This window comes from Aplysia californica, unplaced genomic scaffold (assembly GCF_000002075.1).
Source record: "Aplysia californica isolate F4 #8 unplaced genomic scaffold, AplCal3.0 scaffold00095, whole genome shotgun sequence".
Taxonomy (NCBI): Eukaryota; Metazoa; Mollusca; class Gastropoda; order Aplysiida; family Aplysiidae; genus Aplysia; species Aplysia californica.
This window is the reverse complement of record NW_004797365.1, coordinates 1,177,620-1,195,890: the sequence shown is the minus strand read 5'-3', so window position 1 is coordinate 1,195,890 and position 18,271 is coordinate 1,177,620. Positions and strand designations below refer to the sequence as shown.

The 18,271-nt window shown below is 37.6% G+C and overlaps 1 protein-coding gene across 1 annotated transcript in view; it reads left to right on the top strand.

Annotated features, from left to right (window-relative positions):
• The first annotated feature begins 110 nt into the window (after nt 1–110).
• Nucleotides 111–18,271, top strand: part of LOC101853451 (BMP-2-inducible protein kinase) — a 45,871-nt gene continuing 27,710 nt past the window's right edge. The window contains exons 1-12 of the mRNA XM_005095089.3: nt 111–373; nt 5,920–6,038; nt 6,560–6,665; nt 7,304–7,443; nt 8,906–9,027; nt 9,974–10,055; nt 11,288–11,420; nt 12,130–12,233; nt 12,852–12,943; nt 13,712–13,869; nt 15,168–15,352; nt 17,168–17,398. Coding sequence (XP_005095146.1) covers nt 274–373; nt 5,920–6,038; nt 6,560–6,665; nt 7,304–7,443; nt 8,906–9,027; nt 9,974–10,055; nt 11,288–11,420; nt 12,130–12,233; nt 12,852–12,943; nt 13,712–13,869; nt 15,168–15,352; nt 17,168–17,398 — 1,572 coding nt within the window. The 5' untranslated portion in view covers nt 111–273. The remainder of the gene's footprint in view (nt 374–5,919; nt 6,039–6,559; nt 6,666–7,303; nt 7,444–8,905; nt 9,028–9,973; nt 10,056–11,287; nt 11,421–12,129; nt 12,234–12,851; nt 12,944–13,711; nt 13,870–15,167; nt 15,353–17,167; nt 17,399–18,271) is intronic.

Here is an 18,271-nt window from a genome sequence, read left to right as displayed (position 1 = left end):
TGCTTATAGAATCTCCAGTTTTGATTAAAATAAGTTCAAAATGGGAACCAAGCATAAGATTCACTTTGAAGTCATTCAAAGCACAAAATTTTAAAGTATTTAAGTTGAATGCGAAACTTTCTGTATTCACATTTGATTGATAGCGGAAGTGGTCATAACCTAAACAGGAAGTGGACACTTTCTTACTGTAGAATTGTACCGACAATGAGTAATACTGCTTCACAAAAATGGATAGATTTTGACTTTTAGACCGGATGGTCAACGCATTGCAAAATGAAAAAGTTATTTAGTTCAAATCAACAAAGTCCTCACATTGGGAAGACTTTTCAAATCGGCCGCTTTTCTGTTGTTGTTGATGAAGTAATTGCAGAAGGTGAGTGGCTCTGAGAGCAATTTTGGAAGAGGGGACAACTGAAGGTGGGCGTTACCTTTGTTTATGTCTTGGTCTCGATACATATTTTCTTCTGGTTATTTGAATGTTTTGGCTTCACAACACATTTTTATAAAGATACTCATTCTAAGAATAATGTATTTGTCAAACAAATTCTCGATCAACTGGTGGTAGATCTGTATTTAGAGTAAAATTCTCTAGTTGTTAAGTTTAGGATAGGACACACGACAGATGTGTGCAAGATCCAAGACTCAGTACCACACTCAGGAATCAGAACAGAAATAGTTACTTAGTAGTACAGTATGGTTATTATTCCACAGCAATCTTGGTCATTGATTCAGAAGAGCTTCTTGTGAAAGTGTAGATCTAACCAGGCTTGTCAATGAATAATAGGTGAGGCCACCTCTCTATTCTCACCCTGGGTGAGAATAGTGCAGGCGAGCCTTTTGGCTATTCTCATCCGGTGCGCATTCACCGTGATAGGCCAACCAGTGTAGCGTTCACCGAGAACGAAGGTTCCAGCACTTTTGTGTTGAAAGCATGTAATTTTGTCTGTGGGCAGTGAGAGAGAAAGAGAGAGCAGAGAGAGAGAGATGGGGGGGGGGGGAGAGAGAGAGAGGAGTAGCGCAAAAACTTCCGGGCAAAACAAAATGGCGGCCGGTGTAGTTCGGCTCGGTTCAAAAAGTGAAATAGCTGTTCAGCATCTTTGTAGATGACCAAATTAATTTACTTTTGTGCTATGATATCATTTTTTTTTCATTGTTTTTGTCAATTTGATCGTCCACACTGATATCTAGATATCTAGTATAATCTAGACAGTGTTCAGAAAGAGAGAAGTGAGAGAAGGAGTAGATCTAGTAAGAACTTCCGAGCAAAACAAAATGGCGACCCGCGTAGTTCGGCTCATTTCGAAAAAAGTGAAAAAGCCATAGCATCTTTGTAGATGACCAATTTCTAGTTTAACTTAAATTTTGTACTGTAACATCATTTTTTTCTTTGTTTTTGTAAATTTGATCATCCACAAGTATTCAGAAATTAGGAAATTAAAAGCAGGTATTGTTTAACACCAGGTGAGACCAATGCTGGCAGTCTCACCCAGGGTGAGAGGTCGATCGTATTTTTATTCTTTCCCGGGGTGAGAATAGCCACTTCCTTGTCAATATTGTCATAGCATGTTATTTGCTACGCTACTGTAGTCTGTAGACTGTAGTAGACTAAGTCCCAACTAAGTTACAAAACTAACTTCTGCCCTACACTGGTTAGGTGTTATTTGCCATTTTTTAAATCTAATAAAAAGTAATATCAATTTGTAGTTCATTCCACTGGCCAGGTCAATCAGTAGCTTACGTAAGTAAGTAAACCTTGGAAGCGGGCAGGCCTTAATAAGGGTGTCAGCCGGGCTACCTTGGAATGGTGCAGGAGGGCTGACCTACTTCGACCGGGAAGCATGCAGGCCCTATATAAAGGGCATAGACGCCGACCTTTTTAAATGGAAAATTTCAGTATTCCTTGGAAAATGATGTTGTAAATTACAGGTCAACGTTATAAATAGTGACCAATGACTTTGCAAGTTATCTTGATGACCTCGTAGAGCGTCTCATTGCCAAGATATCAATGAATAAAGTGACGCGGTCCAGCTGAGCGATAACACGCTATGCGCTATCACTTGTTCCGCTGTGCTAATGTACTATTGTTATTGTTGAGTTAATATTAGCGTTTTGCGAGTTGTTTTGAATTCCATGAGACGTATTTATTTGATCACTTTTTTGAATGGCTCATTCTATCAGCTTTAAGGGGAGGAGCGACCCTTGATTTTGCAGATTTTGGGTCAGGCTATGCAAATTTTACATTGGCTGATTTTTGAAGATCAACCTGTTTTTTTTGTCAAAATATAGCATGGATACAATTGAGAAAGTCTATTCGTAAATTGCCTTTGAAAACATGAGGATGAGTTAATATAGAGTGATATTTCACAATAATTGTCGTCTTTTGCAAAATGTAATTTTGTTGCAGTTTTTTCCTTTTTTTCCTTCCTTAGTTTTTGCCCTTTTGACATGAAACTTTCTGGAATGGAAAGGCTGCCAGAAATGTAACAGAGAGATATTTGTGAAAACAATAACACTTATCCATTGGCAAGCGATTACGCAACCTAAATTTTATACTTTGGGAAAATTCTCATACTTTTTTTTTCTTTTTTGCAAATATTGAAAAAAACTTGCTGTTACTCCGATAGGGTCTGAATTTGGTCTGTAAATAAGAAAGCCTTAGGAATTTGAAATTCATTGTTTATTTTCAAGATTGCGGCCATTTCCATAGCAACTGCTGTATCTATGCCAAAATAAAATTGCATATCATGAGATTTTACTATGCCTAACTTATATGTGTAGGTACTTTAGATTTGATCTTGGGCAACAAACATAGAAAATAGTCCTCCAGGGTAGCTCCTCCCGTAAGATAAGGTTTTATATTCCTTTTTTCATCTGTTGAGCTGTTAATGGTCATTTTTCAGGAGCAGGTATCTCAGCATATCCCCCCGCCAAACACCCATGTTTACAACCGATCAGCCTTGGCGGCGGGGCAATTTTTGTGGCAGGTTACTTCCGGTGAAACGCTGAGCGCTTCTAGGGTTAAAAAGGAGGCTTCTTTGTCTGTGTTGTAATGAGAAAAAAATTGTCCTTATTAATAAAACTTGGTGAGATATCTTGGCTGTCTATGCATCTTTTTAGACTTTTCTGAGACAGTGGTGATTAATCAAAAAAATTTTATGATTAGTTAGGGTTAGGTATAAAACAGTCTTCACTGTTAGATTTGGTAAATTTAGGTGGGTGTTTGGCAGAGGTGCTCTTGTGTGGTTTGCTCCCTCTTTCATTCTTCCTATCTGTTGACTTTTTTTCATGATACCTCTCTTTTTGGGGGGGGCCCTTTTTTGTATTTGTTACTCAGTTACTCTCCTGTAAAATCTCTAATCTTAGAGAGAGAGGGAGAGGGAGAGAGAGAGAGAGAGAGAGAGGGGAGGTGGTACAGAACAGGGGGAAGTGCTAGATAATATCACATGCCCCAGTTGACAGGAGGGAAAAGTGAAAGATGAGTGGGAAAGTAGGTGGGGGAGAAAGAAAGACAGACAAACAAAAAGAAAGAGAAGGCGAGCGGTACAGAGAGAAAGAGACAGAGACAGAGAGACAGAGGCTGGAAAAAAGGGGAGAGAGACAGAGAAAGACAGGGAAATACTAATAGAGAGGATGACTGCTCGATTTAAATTATAATGACATTGTTTTTTCTTCAAATTGTCTTTAATTAATACATTTTTCGAAGACAAGTGCTTCTAGGTCTTAAACTGCTCTTGACAAGGAGCATCATCAGCCCATCTCTTAAATATTTGCCACAAGATTTGATCCTCCTATCCCCCTGCCGAAAATAATGATTTTTTCTAATTAATGTCTGTGGAATCTACCTGGTACTCATTAATTTTTGAATTCTTAGTTCGCTTTTGAAAACAGCATTTCACCACACCCTCTCCCCCTGCACAAACACCACACATGTCTTTGGTGCTTTTAAAATTAGAAGAAGGGGTTTTCTTGGGTGAGTAAGAATTTGCTTACCGAGGATACCAGACTGAAATTTTTATGAAGGATGTTGAATCTGCCTTCTCCTTGCACTCTGCTCTCTATTTCCGTGTGTATATTACATCAAGAGCTCAATCCCCAGCCTTTCACCCAGTTAGTCTTCATGATCACTCTTGTCTAGAATCTAATCTCATTATCATGTACCCGAAAGCTAAAAGTAAGTAAAGGAAATTCCCCCCCCCCCCCCCCCCATTGTTTTGGCAGTAGGCTGTGAAATCTCAGGTTGAACACTTATTAAATGGTTATAAGAATGGAAAAGTGTGACTATAGTTTAGAAAGTGTTTGTGGATGCAGGAGTCGTGTTTGTTCTGGAAGTCAAGCGTTTACTTCTTTAGCTGGTCAACTCCAAAGTTCCCTGAAGCCTTTTTTCTGGGAAATTCTATGAGGTTTCAACTAGGGCTGGATCCTTCTCGTCAAATTTGAGAGTGGCAATTCGCGATTCAGTCGGCTTCAATGAATCGCGAGTACGCGAGCGCTCATGGAGCTGTGGCGGAACACTGACTGAAACGGAACAGTGTTATATCTACGCCTCTTGGCGAGCGCGAGTCCCACTCTTGTTGTTCCGCCATCCTCTCCGCCCCACACCCTTTGTTGCGATGCTCTATCTACTGACCTCAATTAGTGACCCCCATAAATTCACCCCCCCAACCCCACCCCAACCCCACCATTCGCTAAAACAATGGCTCCATAAAATTCCTTCTGTCTATTGGTTGGACCCCGTTCATTTTGTTTTAATAGGGGGGTTGGACTATACCATCTTTTGTAAAATAAGGGGAGCCATACTAAGTGTTTCGTTCTTGCGCTCGTGACTCAACTCAGCAGTAGGTTAAAACAAGCCACAAGGTGGTGACAGCGACAGGGGAGTGAATCGGGAATCATTTGGCGATACTGTTCCGCATTCCACTGAAGTGAATCGTGAATCGCGTTCTGCAGGAAAGAGTGGTGATTCAGTTCCGTTCTCGCGCTCGTGACCCAGCCCTAGTATCAACCTAAAGGCAATTCTGAAATGTGCAGCTCTTGATAGTTTGCGGACTTTGCTCTGTGGACCTGCCACTCATAAAAAGATCTTTTTATATCATGTATCATTTAAAAAATCTCTGCATGGACTAATTATATGACAATGAAAGCTAACTCTCTTGTCCTGCTCTTAGCTTCGGGAGATCACATTCCCATTGTGGTTCTGTTGCCAGAATGCTTCACAGTATTTGTTTATGTATGTGATTGCCTATCCCAGGGAACTGAATGTTCGTGGCTTTACATACATTAGAATGTACGACATATTTTGCAGCCTAATCTTCTGCAGGACAACATTAAAACAAAGACTGCCTGCCACCGAAATAGTTTACCTTATAGTTATCCTTTTGAAAAAGCATTCTTTGCAATCCAAACGCAATGTTATGGAGCTGTTCACTGGCATAGATAGAATATTTTGTCTCTTAAAAAGTGTTGTTTTTTTTCTTTTATATGACAGTTCTTTTCTTTTATAATATATATGACAGTTCTTTTTTTTTTCGGATTCTTTGTGTACACAAGTTACATCACTCCTTTAAAATAATGTCTAATGTAACACATGCCTCGTCCTACAGACAGCAAAATGGAATTTTTTTTTTCAGGAGAATTCTTTGTTCTTTAAATCAAATTCTAATGCTCTATATCTTTTTCTTTGATACTTTTCACAGGGCTGATTACAAGTTTCATGTGTGCATTTACCTGTTTCTGTAAATTGGAGGGGCTTAATTTTTTTACCCAGATTCTTTTGATGAATGGCAGTTATAAATTCTTTTCTTCTGTACCATTGTACTTAGATTTCAGCATGCATGGTGCTTTTTTTGTTTTAATAAAACTGTTTCCTTCGTAAATTTTTACTGTTTTCAACTAATATCCTTTTTGTCTTGATTTTTCTAGGAGGTTTTGCTGTCGTTTTCCTTGTTAAAAATGCAAATGGTGGACGTTTGGCCCTCAAACGAATGTACGTCAACAATGATCGTGATTTGGCAGTCTGTCAGAAAGAAATCAAGATAATGGTAAGTGTTTTTCTTTTATGCTTTTGTTTTGCTTCGTTATGGGACCTATTATGTTACTATGAAGTGTGTAGCTCTGTTATGATGTCTAGCGTCTGTTTTATGTTAGGGTCAGTCTTTTTAGTTAGACATGTTTTCATAATTATTTTTAAATTTTGGAAAACTTTTCAGGACTTGTTTTAGCTTGCACCTGTGAAAGATTCGATGTGTTTTATATATATATATATGCATCTAGTTGTTGTGTGAACGGTGTTTTGATTAAGGCATTCAAAGTTCAAAGTTCACAGTTGTTTAAAAAAAACAGGTGTATGTGTAGATCCAGAAAATGTTATTTTCTGTGTATGTCTGTGTATGACTTAACTGTGTTTTGTACTTTAGATCATTAGTTGTTGACTTCAGTACTTCTCTTTTATATGTGTACAAATTGAGACTATTATTTGTCTTTTATTTTGCGTTGAAAATATATTTCCTCTTGGAAATTGTCTTTATATTTTATGTATGTTATGTTATGTTTTTGCTTACAGAAAGATCTTAGCGGTCACAAAAATATCATACGCTACATTGAGTCAAGCATTACAGTCACTCAGAACCGAGTGTATGAAGTGCTCATCCTTATGCAATATTGTCGAGGTGAGAAATGATAGCTGCCTTTCCTGAATTATAATGCCGCTACCACTCATTTCTACTGGTAATAGAAATGACAGCTGTAATGAAAGTGTCACATTTACAATAATTTACTTTGTGGTGGTGAATGCCCTTCTACGTTTCAGTGATAGCAATATTAGTTTTCAATGACAGGCCATCAACCGAGTGCTGCTATTGAAAACAAATAGCTTTATTTTCTGCCTGTTTGAGTTTGATGCGTGCATTACATTATTATGACCCCAAGAGAAACCATCTTATATCGTATCAGTGTGCAGAAAAGAAGTATGTTTTAAATGCTTTTTAAATATTGTGAGCTGCAGTTTCTTTTGAATGAGCATGTAATGAGCACGAAGTGTTTAAATAAAATGTGAGATACATAAATTGTTTTAATGGTGTCAAGAGTGAAATGAAGGTCTGCAAGTAGCAAGTTTTGTACATATATGTGAAGCTGAAAATTAAATAGACATTCCTCCCTTCTTATCTGTCTCCTTGCAGTTAGAACTCATTGTGTTTCTTTTCTGCATTGGTCCTTTAGCTGTTATTCAGATTAATGTGCTTGTCCAAATGATTTCTGTCCTTTTGTTTTCTTTACTGAACACTGTAAAACTCATTTTCATCCACAGGATCTGTGATACAAGCAATGAATGACAGAATTGAATCTGGCTTTTCTGAGCCAGAAATCCTCAAAATTTTCTGTGATGTATGTGAAGCTGTCTCTCGGCTACACCATTGTCAAACTCCTATTATACACAGGGATTTGAAGGTAATGAATTTTTTGTTTATGGAATAGTGTAATTTACGCATGGTTTGGCATGTGTTTTTCTATTTTCTATTATTTAATATTAGAAGAAATTTTTAAAAATGTTTTCATTATCATTTTTTTTCCAATAATTTCCTTCTTTGTGAAGAACGTATTTGAACTGATCTTCTCAATGAATGTCATATTTTTGCTTGTGATAGTTGAAATTGATAATAGGTCTTTTTGAGAGGGTGCCACTGTTACTGCTTTGTTAGTGAAGTTGTCAGGCTGTTGCTGTTCTGGGTAAATAATGGCTTTGAGATTTTGGTTCTCTCATGATTTAAAAAACAAGTTCTGCCAGAATACAAATTTATTTTCTATATGCACTTATTGTGTATGTGCGAAATTATGTAAAATGAGGGCTGATTTCTAATGACAAGTCTGTGTACGAGTTAAGACTTGTGTATTTTAATGTAGAGGAGAGGGACATCAGCAAGGTAAATTACTATTATATGTGAGGTAGCGTGGTGAAATCAAGTGCTCGTCTACTTTACTTGAAAATCATGAAATTGAAGAAACTGGCATTTTTCTGCTGGCTTGGCAATATTTATTGAATTTTGTTTTTAATTCCTTTTAACGCTTTGCCATCATATTTTGTGGAAAATCCAAGGAAACTGAGTGGTAAACATCGCCAATTGGCCAGATGAGGCGGAAAAGTGTTAAAAACACATTTCAATGTGGATTTTACTAAAAAGCGTTGCTTAAAGCTACATAAAATGTAAATTTGTAGTTTTTATGGACTCTCAAGCTTTGGAAGTAACCAGACTTTGACGGCCATTTTCTCGATAGTTTTACCTTTGAAACCAGGTGACCCCCACCTCCTTCAATCCAAAATATTTTTACTTCAATTGAAGATATATATAGAAAGTTCTTTTATCAAAATCAAGACAAAGGAACAAGCTTTAAGCTAATACATATAACTCCATATGCCGAAAAATTGACGAGAGCCTGATTTCACTGTGCCGTGACACAAATGCACTTCTTTCTCTGTGGAAAGGATTGCCCTTTAGCTCAACAGACTTTGTGTACTGGGTTTTTATCTGACTACCTGGCAATGTTGGTTGTTTCAGTCATGGGGAAGTTTTTACTTATCACTGCTCAGCTTTTGAAGGTATGAGATGATTTGTTTTGAGCTTTTTGGTCCTTTAATTGAGGGAGATTGTTTTTCTTTTAAATTACAGAAGAGTAGGGCTAAGAAGCATATTCTGTTTTGTGCTTGCCTGAAATTTATTGACCCATCCTTCAAATGAGCTGACCAAAATTAGAACAAGAATTCAAAGTGTTTGTTTGCTTGCCTGTCACATTTTTGCTGTAAAAGATTGTCTCTGGCTTCTTTATTTTCTCCTGTTCTGGTTTTTCCATGGTCATTTGGTTTTGACAGTGTGCATTTTCATTTTACTTTGCTAAAATGCGCTTTGTTCCACAGATTGAGAATATTTTATGTGGTGAAGGAGGCAATTATGTTTTGTGTGACTTTGGAAGTGCAACTGGCAGGGTGATGGATCCATCACAGCAGAAGATAACAACCATAGAGGAGGAAATCCAGAAGTGAGTAGTTTAAAACCTTGTTTCCAACAGATGAGTACACTTGCCTTGCAATTTACTGTATTTGTTCCAAAACTTGTATTAAAATGTATGTGTCAGCTTGTAACGGTATTGAAGTGAGTGGCTCCCAAAAAAATAGGTAAGAAAACTAGAAATTCTTTGATTTTTACTTTTAAAAAATGAAAAGTGTTTTACTCTTATCTAGACAGCATCTTAACCCTTACAATTGTTTGTAAACATCGGGGTTTGGTGGGGGTTTCAGCTGAAATTTATACCTGACTGAAAAATGACCATTTACTGCTCAACAGATGAAAAAAGACATCATCTTATCTTTTCTTAAAGCTAATAGAATGAGCCATTCAAAAATAGTAAGTGTTACAAACAAAGCGCAAAACACGAGGAAGTCCATGATTAGTGAAGCAGCACAGCGTAACGAGTGATAAACACATAGTGTGTAGTCGTTCCAGTGGACTGCGTCACCTTATCGATCGATATCTGGGCCAAAATAACTTGCAAACTCATTGGTCACTATTTATAACTTTGACCTGAAATTTACTATGTCATTTTGCATGCAAGGAATTCTGAAATTTTCCATCAAAGAAGGTCAGGGTCTGTGCCCTTTATATAAGGCCTGTGCGATTCCCGCGAAGTAGGTCGCCCCTAGAAAAACGTCTGTCATGCTTCCTGGGTAGCCGCGCTTACACCCCATATATGGCCGTTATGCCTTTATGGTTAAGAAAATATATTGTGGAGTTTTTTCATCATATAATTTTTATTCACAGGTTTCAGGAATTCGTTAATCACTGTGTCTTTCTGCACTCAACATGTATCTATTTTATTATTTGCATTGCTTGTAGTGTTGGAGAAGGTTTAGAATGAGAATACAAGACAAAATGGCGGTGACATCTGTCTTTGTGTCTAAGACTGTTTTCTTTCCCTCACATTTCAGATACACCACACTGTCATATCGATCGCCAGAGATGGTTGACTTGTACGGAGGTATTCCAATCAGCACAAAGGCAGATATATGGGTATGTTTCCATGTGTGGCAAGTTTTCTGGAGAAGCAGTCAGAGAAAGCAATAAGCTCAGGGAGAGAGAATTAACCGACATCTGTTTAACTCTATTGTATTGATTGCAGAAGTTGTGATTCTATCCATCAAGTCTGGAACATTTTTTTTTTTTTGTTATAGAATATCTCCGTCAGTTGGGATCTTGTTACCCAGTCTGTCTGGTTTGGCCTTAACAGGAAGATTGAGATTGAGGTTCAGGAATATTCGTGGTCCTGAGGCCAGTAAATTTAAAACTATTGGTTGCTACTGACTGAAGTGTCTTTAAGCCATTCCCACAGGGGGGACATTAACATGTTGTTATGCACAGTAAAATTGTAAATGGGCTGATTCATCAATCTCATGCTCATAACTGTGCCTGAACTGCAAAAGGGAACTACTGCTTTTTCTTTCATAATCCCTACTATCGTCATTTTTCCACTACTTCTTTTGTAAGTTTGTCACACTCTTGTGACCTGCTATTTCCGGGGTGCCTTGATAGTCGAAGCAGACTTTTTGCTATTGAAGCTAGAGAATTGAGCAGAGTAAGCACGATTACCTGCTGACATCTACCCCTTGACGCTCTTATGCAGTTGCGAGCGCCGTAAAACCTTACTAAAACAATAGATGCGTACACAGTTAAATATCTAATAATTGTTGTTGTAAGCCCACTGAGGCGTGGAATTTTTCCTTTTTTATTAAATATGTTGTGTAAGGTGCAAGTTTATTTTATTATCATTTAGTTTCATAGTGTGCTATTTATGTGTTTGAACTTGAAGGAACATCAGATCGGAATTTGCCACTGGCAGCTTTTCTTTCCCCCTAATTTTTGTCTATCTGTCTTACTTTGCCCTGGCACTAAATAACACTTATCATATCAATGTACTTCTCTTTTCTCAGATCTCAAAGGGAAAAAATGTAGCTCTGATGTCATGTAGTCCTCAGTGGTGGAGAATGTAATGGGCTCCTGTCTTGGCTAGTTTATTTGGTCATTTGGAAAATGTGAAGAATGTAATGGGCTCCTGTCTTGGCTAGTTTATTTGGTCATTTGGAAAATGTGGATTTATTCTGTTCTGAAATGTGTGTATAAAGGATGGATAGCTGAACGTTTGGTTTTTACAGGGATGTATTGGACATCAAAAAGTTTCTGTACTGAACACACATCTTAAGTACTTTAATCTGTATGAATTGGCACCATTGTTTTTATTTCCCCAGGCTTTGGGCTGTTTGCTGTACAAGTTGTGTTTCTTCACACTTCCTTTTGGGGAAAGCTCACTTGCCATACAGAGTAGCAACTACACTGTTCCTGACAGCCACCGCTATTCCAGTTCACTCTTGTCCCTCATTGGTATGTTCTCATAAATACGTGTAAGTCTTGTCTTCTTGGTGTAATTGATATACGGACCCAGTGACTCAAATATCTATGAAGAACTGTTTTCTTTTATAATTCTTTCATACATGATTTGAGTCTCCTAAGGCCACATTATTTTGCTATAGTTTGCTGTTTTTCTTAGTGTTTTGGTTTGTTTTTTTCTGTTTAGATTGAAATGGGAGCTCCAGAGGCTAGTTGAGTAGCGAGTTCAGACTCAAAAGTAATGTTGAGCAAGTGTCAGTGACACAGGGTTTACATGGGCATCACCGGGGTATGTCCTTGAGCAGGATACGACTACCTTAGGTAAAAAAAAGCCCTGAGCGCTGCACAGTGGCGACCAGCAACTGCATGTTTGTGAAGTTGTTCTGTATTGGTATAATATTGCATATTTATGTACATTGTGTATTTCTAGTTGTTTATTTATATATACATGTATGTTTGCCATCGTAACCCGAATTTCCCAACGGGGATCAATAAAATGTAGGGGTTTTTTTCATTTATTTTTTATCATTTGTAATGTCCTCCTTTGGATTTTATTTATCTTTTTGTTCCCATCCAGCCCCATATTATGTAGTTACAGAAGAAAAAAGATGCAGTTGATTTGTCTAACAAAATGCATGCTATTGACAGATTACATATGATAAAATATGTATAATTTTGTCTTCAACATTTCTCCTTTCAACAGCCTTTATGCTTGAAAAGGATCCTGTAAAGAGACCTGACATATTTCAAGTGTCAAGTGTTGCCTTCCAGATTACTGGACGACCGAATCCAGTGCCAAATATGAATGTAAGATATTGTTATTGCATTATTTTTGTGGGACTTTTTTTTCCTTTTCTTAAAAATAAATGTTATGTCCCAGAACGTGAGAGGAGTTTATGGTACACTTCAATGTTTCAGTGTATTATAAATGTGCACTTTTTGGGCGTTATCTTTTTTCATAAAAGAAGTCTAGTTTTCAAGATTCAGCTTGTTACAGAACTCTGGATTTTTATGGATGTGTTTTTTTTTTAAGGTTTCTGGATGTGGACATTAGTTTCCAGCAGAAATGAGTTTGAATGTGAGGACAGAGCTTTAAGTATTGCTCTCTTTGCAATTACACAAAAAAAATCTTCTCTGGACATGCCATCATCAAGTGATACAGTTCTCCTTTTTATATGACTAGATCTTCTTTGAGGTGTGTGCGAATGCTTGTATGATGTATGTTGGAGTCTAACAGTCTTTTTTTACACCCATCTTTGAGAAGTTGTGACTGGTATTACTTATTTTGACTATTTTACCATGCCTTTGTCTAACCCGTCTACAATGCAGTGTTTGCTTCAGATTTTTTGTTTGTTTGTGTGTGTGTATGAGCTTCAATATTGTGGCTGTATAAATTACAGGTGCACTTTATTATTGTCTTTATAGTCCACCCGTGTGCCTGATCTCAAAAGTTTGCCAAGTCCTATCACAGAAACAGAAGCAAAGCAAATCAAGTCAACCTCTCAGAAATCTGACATGTAAGTAATCTGCATACTTTGGTGTTTGAGACTCAACGGGTTGAATTGAGAATGACTTTCACTTTTTGAAATAAAATCACTTTTTGTGCTGATTGCATTAGATTTTCATTTGGCAATAATATCTTGTAAAATAAAGAAAGCCTTTTACTCGTCTTAAACTCCCTTAAGATTTAAAAAATGTTTATAGCACATACTTAGTCATTGTTTAGGGAAGAACATGCCTGATGCCTATTGCCCTTACTTTTGCTCACGGTTGTATATAGTTGGTGCTCCTATTTTCAGAGAGATTTGTGTGTAGAACAGAAATTTACTTTGTGTAAGGTTTTGATCAATTAAAAAAAAAAAATGGGAACAGGATTATTTTTTCACCAAAATTTTCTTCCACTTATGTGCCTATCAAAACATAAGAATTAAGTACACAAAAATATTTCTTACTTTGGTTCGTATATATTGTTGCTAAACTCAATGATATTGTGCGAAAAATAAGCGAGTAATTTAATATACATGATTTCACAAACTTACAGCCCCCGTCAGACCTTGTGTAGCAACCAGTTGGGATTGAAACTATTGAAGAATCGAAGACTCCTCCGGAATATCTTAACTAAACCCTTTTATTACCAGGAACTCAATTCAGCACTGTGCTTCAGCAGTAATTTAACCATTTTTGTCACCTCAGCAGTGTCTCCCTCTTTAGGTCTTGTCTTTTCTGCCCAGAAATCTTTGGTTTGTATCTTGTCAAACCCAACCTTTTTCTGTATCCTCTGACAGTAGTTCCGGTACACCCAACATGGAGGGGACTACAGTGGCGCCCAGGCAAAGGCCGCGGGGTCAAGCCGCTGCTACCACAGCCACTCTGGGACTTCCTATACAGACCTCCATAGCTCCTAGACGCCGCCCCACCGCCAGCAATCCAAACACACCAGTCGGTGAGTTAAACTTCTACACCCCCCCACCACATGTTTTTTGGGGGGGATTCTAAGTGTGATTTACTCAGTGGTTTTCTGTGTATGTATGGGACAGAAGGTATAATATAATTTATGGGTCTTACTTCTTTGCACACCCTGTTTCATTTCTATTTATCATGTTTTAAGTTTTGTTTGAGCTTCAATAATTATTTTTGAGTTCATGTGTTTTTCATCTTTTTTTTTTGTTTGTCTTTTCGCAAAGAATTTGAAGTGTTCGTTTGCTTGCCTACAGCTCTTTTGCTGTAATAGTTTGTTTCTTTACTTTCCTTCTGTTTTGTTGTTTCTGTTCGTCTATCTTGCTTTTTCCAATCTGTAATAACAGTCATTGTATTGATGTGCTTTGGTTAACTTAAATAAGTCGATTCTTTTGGCAAGACATTGTAATTGTAGTGATCTGATTCGCTACTCTGACATGTGACGACAAAGTCATAATTCAAAATTTTTCCTAGGATTGTTTTGCTTCTTCTCAACTTGTATAGAAGAACAAAATGTTAATTCCTCAATGGAATGGTAATGTCAGATTTAATGACGAATGCTGACGTCACATTTTTCCTGTTATAGGGAGTCAATGGTGGCTACTGGCTTACCATAATGCTATTTAGACTGTAATAACAGTTTTAGTTATATAACTGCCATCAACATGACAGTACAGTAATGGTGTTGTGTTCTGACTGTGTAATTGGTTTCATTAACATTTACAGTGCCGAAGGCTCATATAGTAAAAAAAACCTCAAATACCACACCAATTTAGAATGCTTGAGCCGTGGTAGAATCTTTTCTGATTAAAAAAAAACTTGGCAGCCCAAGAAACACGCTATAAGAGTTCATAGAGGTTTATCAACCATTCAGCTATCATATAGAGTGACTTCCTTTGGTATTTACTTCAGTGCAGTGCATCCATTCGTTGTTTAATTATGTTTAGTGTGCCTGGTTGCATCTGCGACTAAAGTCGCTAATGGTACTGTAGGTGTTGAAATCTAACAACAGGCAAAAAACCCCTCAAAAACAAGAACATTTTAACTTAATCGATGAATGTAAACACAAAAGTTTTACCTTCAGTAATCCTATACTATTTATAGTGCATGCTGACTTTTAAAATAAAAATTTTTGAGAACCCGAAATCAATATGAGCAGTGCTTTAAGAGAGAAAATGTTCTCCTTATTTCTTACTGTGTTATAGAACATGACGCCATAAGTGTGCTTGTATGTGAGAAGTATCACTGACTAGCCCCAATTTTATCTGTTCTTTGGTGTTTCAGATGTCGGTCCTCAGCCCATCCCGTCCCCCCAGTACCCAGGGCAGGTGGGCGTGGCCGTGTCCCCGATGTACCCGAGCCCACAGCAAACATCTCCACTGGCCAGCGTCCCTCAGGCTAATGTCCCAGCCCCTCAGTCTGCCCAGTCTTTCTATGCCCATCAGCAGCAGCAGTTCATGCCGCCACAAGTACGTATTTTTGTTGACCATCTTTTGTTTGTTCATTTTTGCTTAAGTTCGTTATTATTTTATTTTTAATTTTTACGTTAATGCATGTTGTTAGTGCTGGTGGGTTTTTGGGGGGTTTCTTTGATAGGAACTGCATCCTCTATATCTTTTTATTTTTTTTCTGTTTCGCACCGTTACATTTGTTTCATTTGTTGTGTTATGGTCTGTTTCAAGTTTTGGGTGCTGTACTGTGGTCGGTGTCTGCGGCGTCTTTTCCTTTTTTTTTTTCTTTTTTTTTTTATTAGGTTTGTTACGTTTGTGGTGTTGTGTTCTGTTTCTAGTTGGGGTGGTTGATTTGTAGGCGCTCTGATGTGGTCTGCATTTTCTACGTCTCCATTCTTTCCTATCAAACATCTATCGTCCTCATCTACCCTCCTTCTTTTTTGTGGTTGTTACTCTCTTGTAGCGTCTCTGATCTTCGGCACTTATATTACCTTATTGAGTTGCAAGTGCCGTAAAACACTTACTAAAACTTTAAAAAATTTTCTTTGTTTAGTGTTTTTAAGTTAGTGTTTTGCTTTGTTTCTAGTGTGGCTGGTTTGTGGGTGTTCTAATGTGGTCTGCATCCTGTACTTCTGTTTGGTGTCTTTTACTGGCAAAGCGAAGTGCAACAGATAAAACTGCTGAGTGGTTGCAAACTATGGCTGAACTGGGTGGCTTCCTGTAGGATTTTTTAAAATCATTATCTCCGAGGGTGGTAAACCCACTATGCAGGGGCCCTGTTTTGGTACTAAATCTAAAGATGACAAAAACGTCACTAAATGGGTCATTGAATCGAAACAAGTGAACCTATTTTGATAGTCTTTCATCTAATGAATGAACTCCCAGTAAAAGAGACCTATTTCCTGCAATTGCTGAAAAGTAATTTGATGTCGAAATCGTTGTAAAGGAATGTGCCTGAGCCACAGCGGCTCACCGGCACAACGGTTCCAACCACAAGCCACTGGGAACGGCTTGCTAGAGATAAGGAGTTCAGGAGTTTTCCGAGGGACAGAAGTTTTTGATGTTTCAGATCCTTGTTTGGTGGATAAAAATGACGTTCTTATTTAGCATCAGCTTAAAAAAAGACTGCCTTTTCAATTCCAGTTCTTCTTGTATCCTAACGCTTCTGGAATACACTCACAACCTGTCTGCTTGCATGTGGTGTCTATTTTTCACATTTTTAGTTGGTAAGAGGAGTCACTAGTAGATCCTACTTCTTTAATTTCTCTTTTCTTTTCTCTAGTTTCTGTCTTTCTTGTTTTTTCCCCATGACTAATTGATTGGTTTTATGTCAATGTGCTTCTCTTTATTCAGTGGGTGGTTGGCGGGTGCTCTGGTGTGGTTTGCTTCTTCTTTCCTATCAAACATCTATTGTCCTTTTCTCCCCTTCTTCTTTTTTATGTTTGTTACTCTTTTGTAACATCTCTAATCTTCTGGCGCTCATATGACCTTATGCAGTTGCGAGTGCCGTAAAACCTCTACTGAAACTAAAACTATCTCCCCTCCTGTTTTTGTTTGATACTCCCTTGTAACACCTCTAATCTTCAGCACTTATATGACCTTATATTGTGTTGCAAGTGCTGTAAAACACTTACTAAAACTAAACATTCTTTACTCAATAAACTAGATTTACTATAGCATTGATATCACTTTTAACGCCCGAAGCAAACCATTTTCTTAGAAGAAGAATAAAAAGTCAAATGTTCCCTGTTTTGTGGACCAGCCTATGATCACCACCTCACTTTTGTGGAAAATCTGGAGTAGCAGCTCACGGTTTGTCTTCTTTTGTTTCAGCATCCTGTAGGAATGTACCAGATGTATCCGAATGCTGTTCAACAACAGCAGATACAGCAACAACAGCTGCAGCTGCAACAGCAACAACTACAGCAGCAACAGCACCAGTTACAGCAACAACAACATTTACAGCAGCAACAGCAATTACAGCAGCAGCAGAAGCTGTCAAATACATTCACTGCTCCCCACGGAGACAAAGGAGCCTCTGGAGAGAGGCTGGCCAACAATGCTGTAAGTGAGGCAGTAGTGAGTTTCTGTGTCATGGTTGCACGGAACATATTATTGGTGTCAGGACGCAATGTTTTCAGCCTCTCATCTATTCTTGGGCCATTGGAGTTACTGGTATTATCTTATAGCTTGTACGTTTGTCTTTCTTTTGATTGAAAAAACCCAATCTATCTTGAAAAGAAGTCAAGATATTTGCAATGAAGAAGGTAGGGGTCATCATGTGTCAGAGGTGAATCTCGAGAGTATTGCCCCAAAGTTTCGTAACTTCAAAAGCTTGAGTGACCTAGGAAACTGCAAATTAACATTTTTTTGTAATCATTTTTAATTAAAATGCCCACAGAAATGTGCTTTTAAATGGACATTATAGGTGTTTTGCCAAAACAAAAAAAGAAAACGATTTTGTTAAAAGTTGCCTTATTGTCAGATAAATATGTGTCACGACGCAGTGAGTTATTGGTGTCATCTTAAAGCTTATTTATTTTTTTATTTTTCTGTGAAAAAAATGCCAATCCATCTTGAATTGAAGTCAATATATGAGGCGTACTGACAAAATGAGTTACTTCTCCCAATCGAAGAATGAAGATATTGGCCGATAATCGACACTGGAGTCAGATTTATTTATTTCGTTAAATTCTACCATGTCTTATATTGTTCCAAACTTACAAATTGTACAAACTTCACCAATAAAGTTGATGTATTAATTTCCATAAGGCTAAAATCTGAGAAATAACTCATTTTGTCAGCATACCTCGCATATATTTATGGTTGAAAGAGGTGGGGGTAGCTTGGTTTCAGAGGTAAAATTACAGAGAAAATGGCCTTCGAAGTTTGTTGATTTCTATAACTTGAAAGTCTTTCTAAACTGAATATTTACAT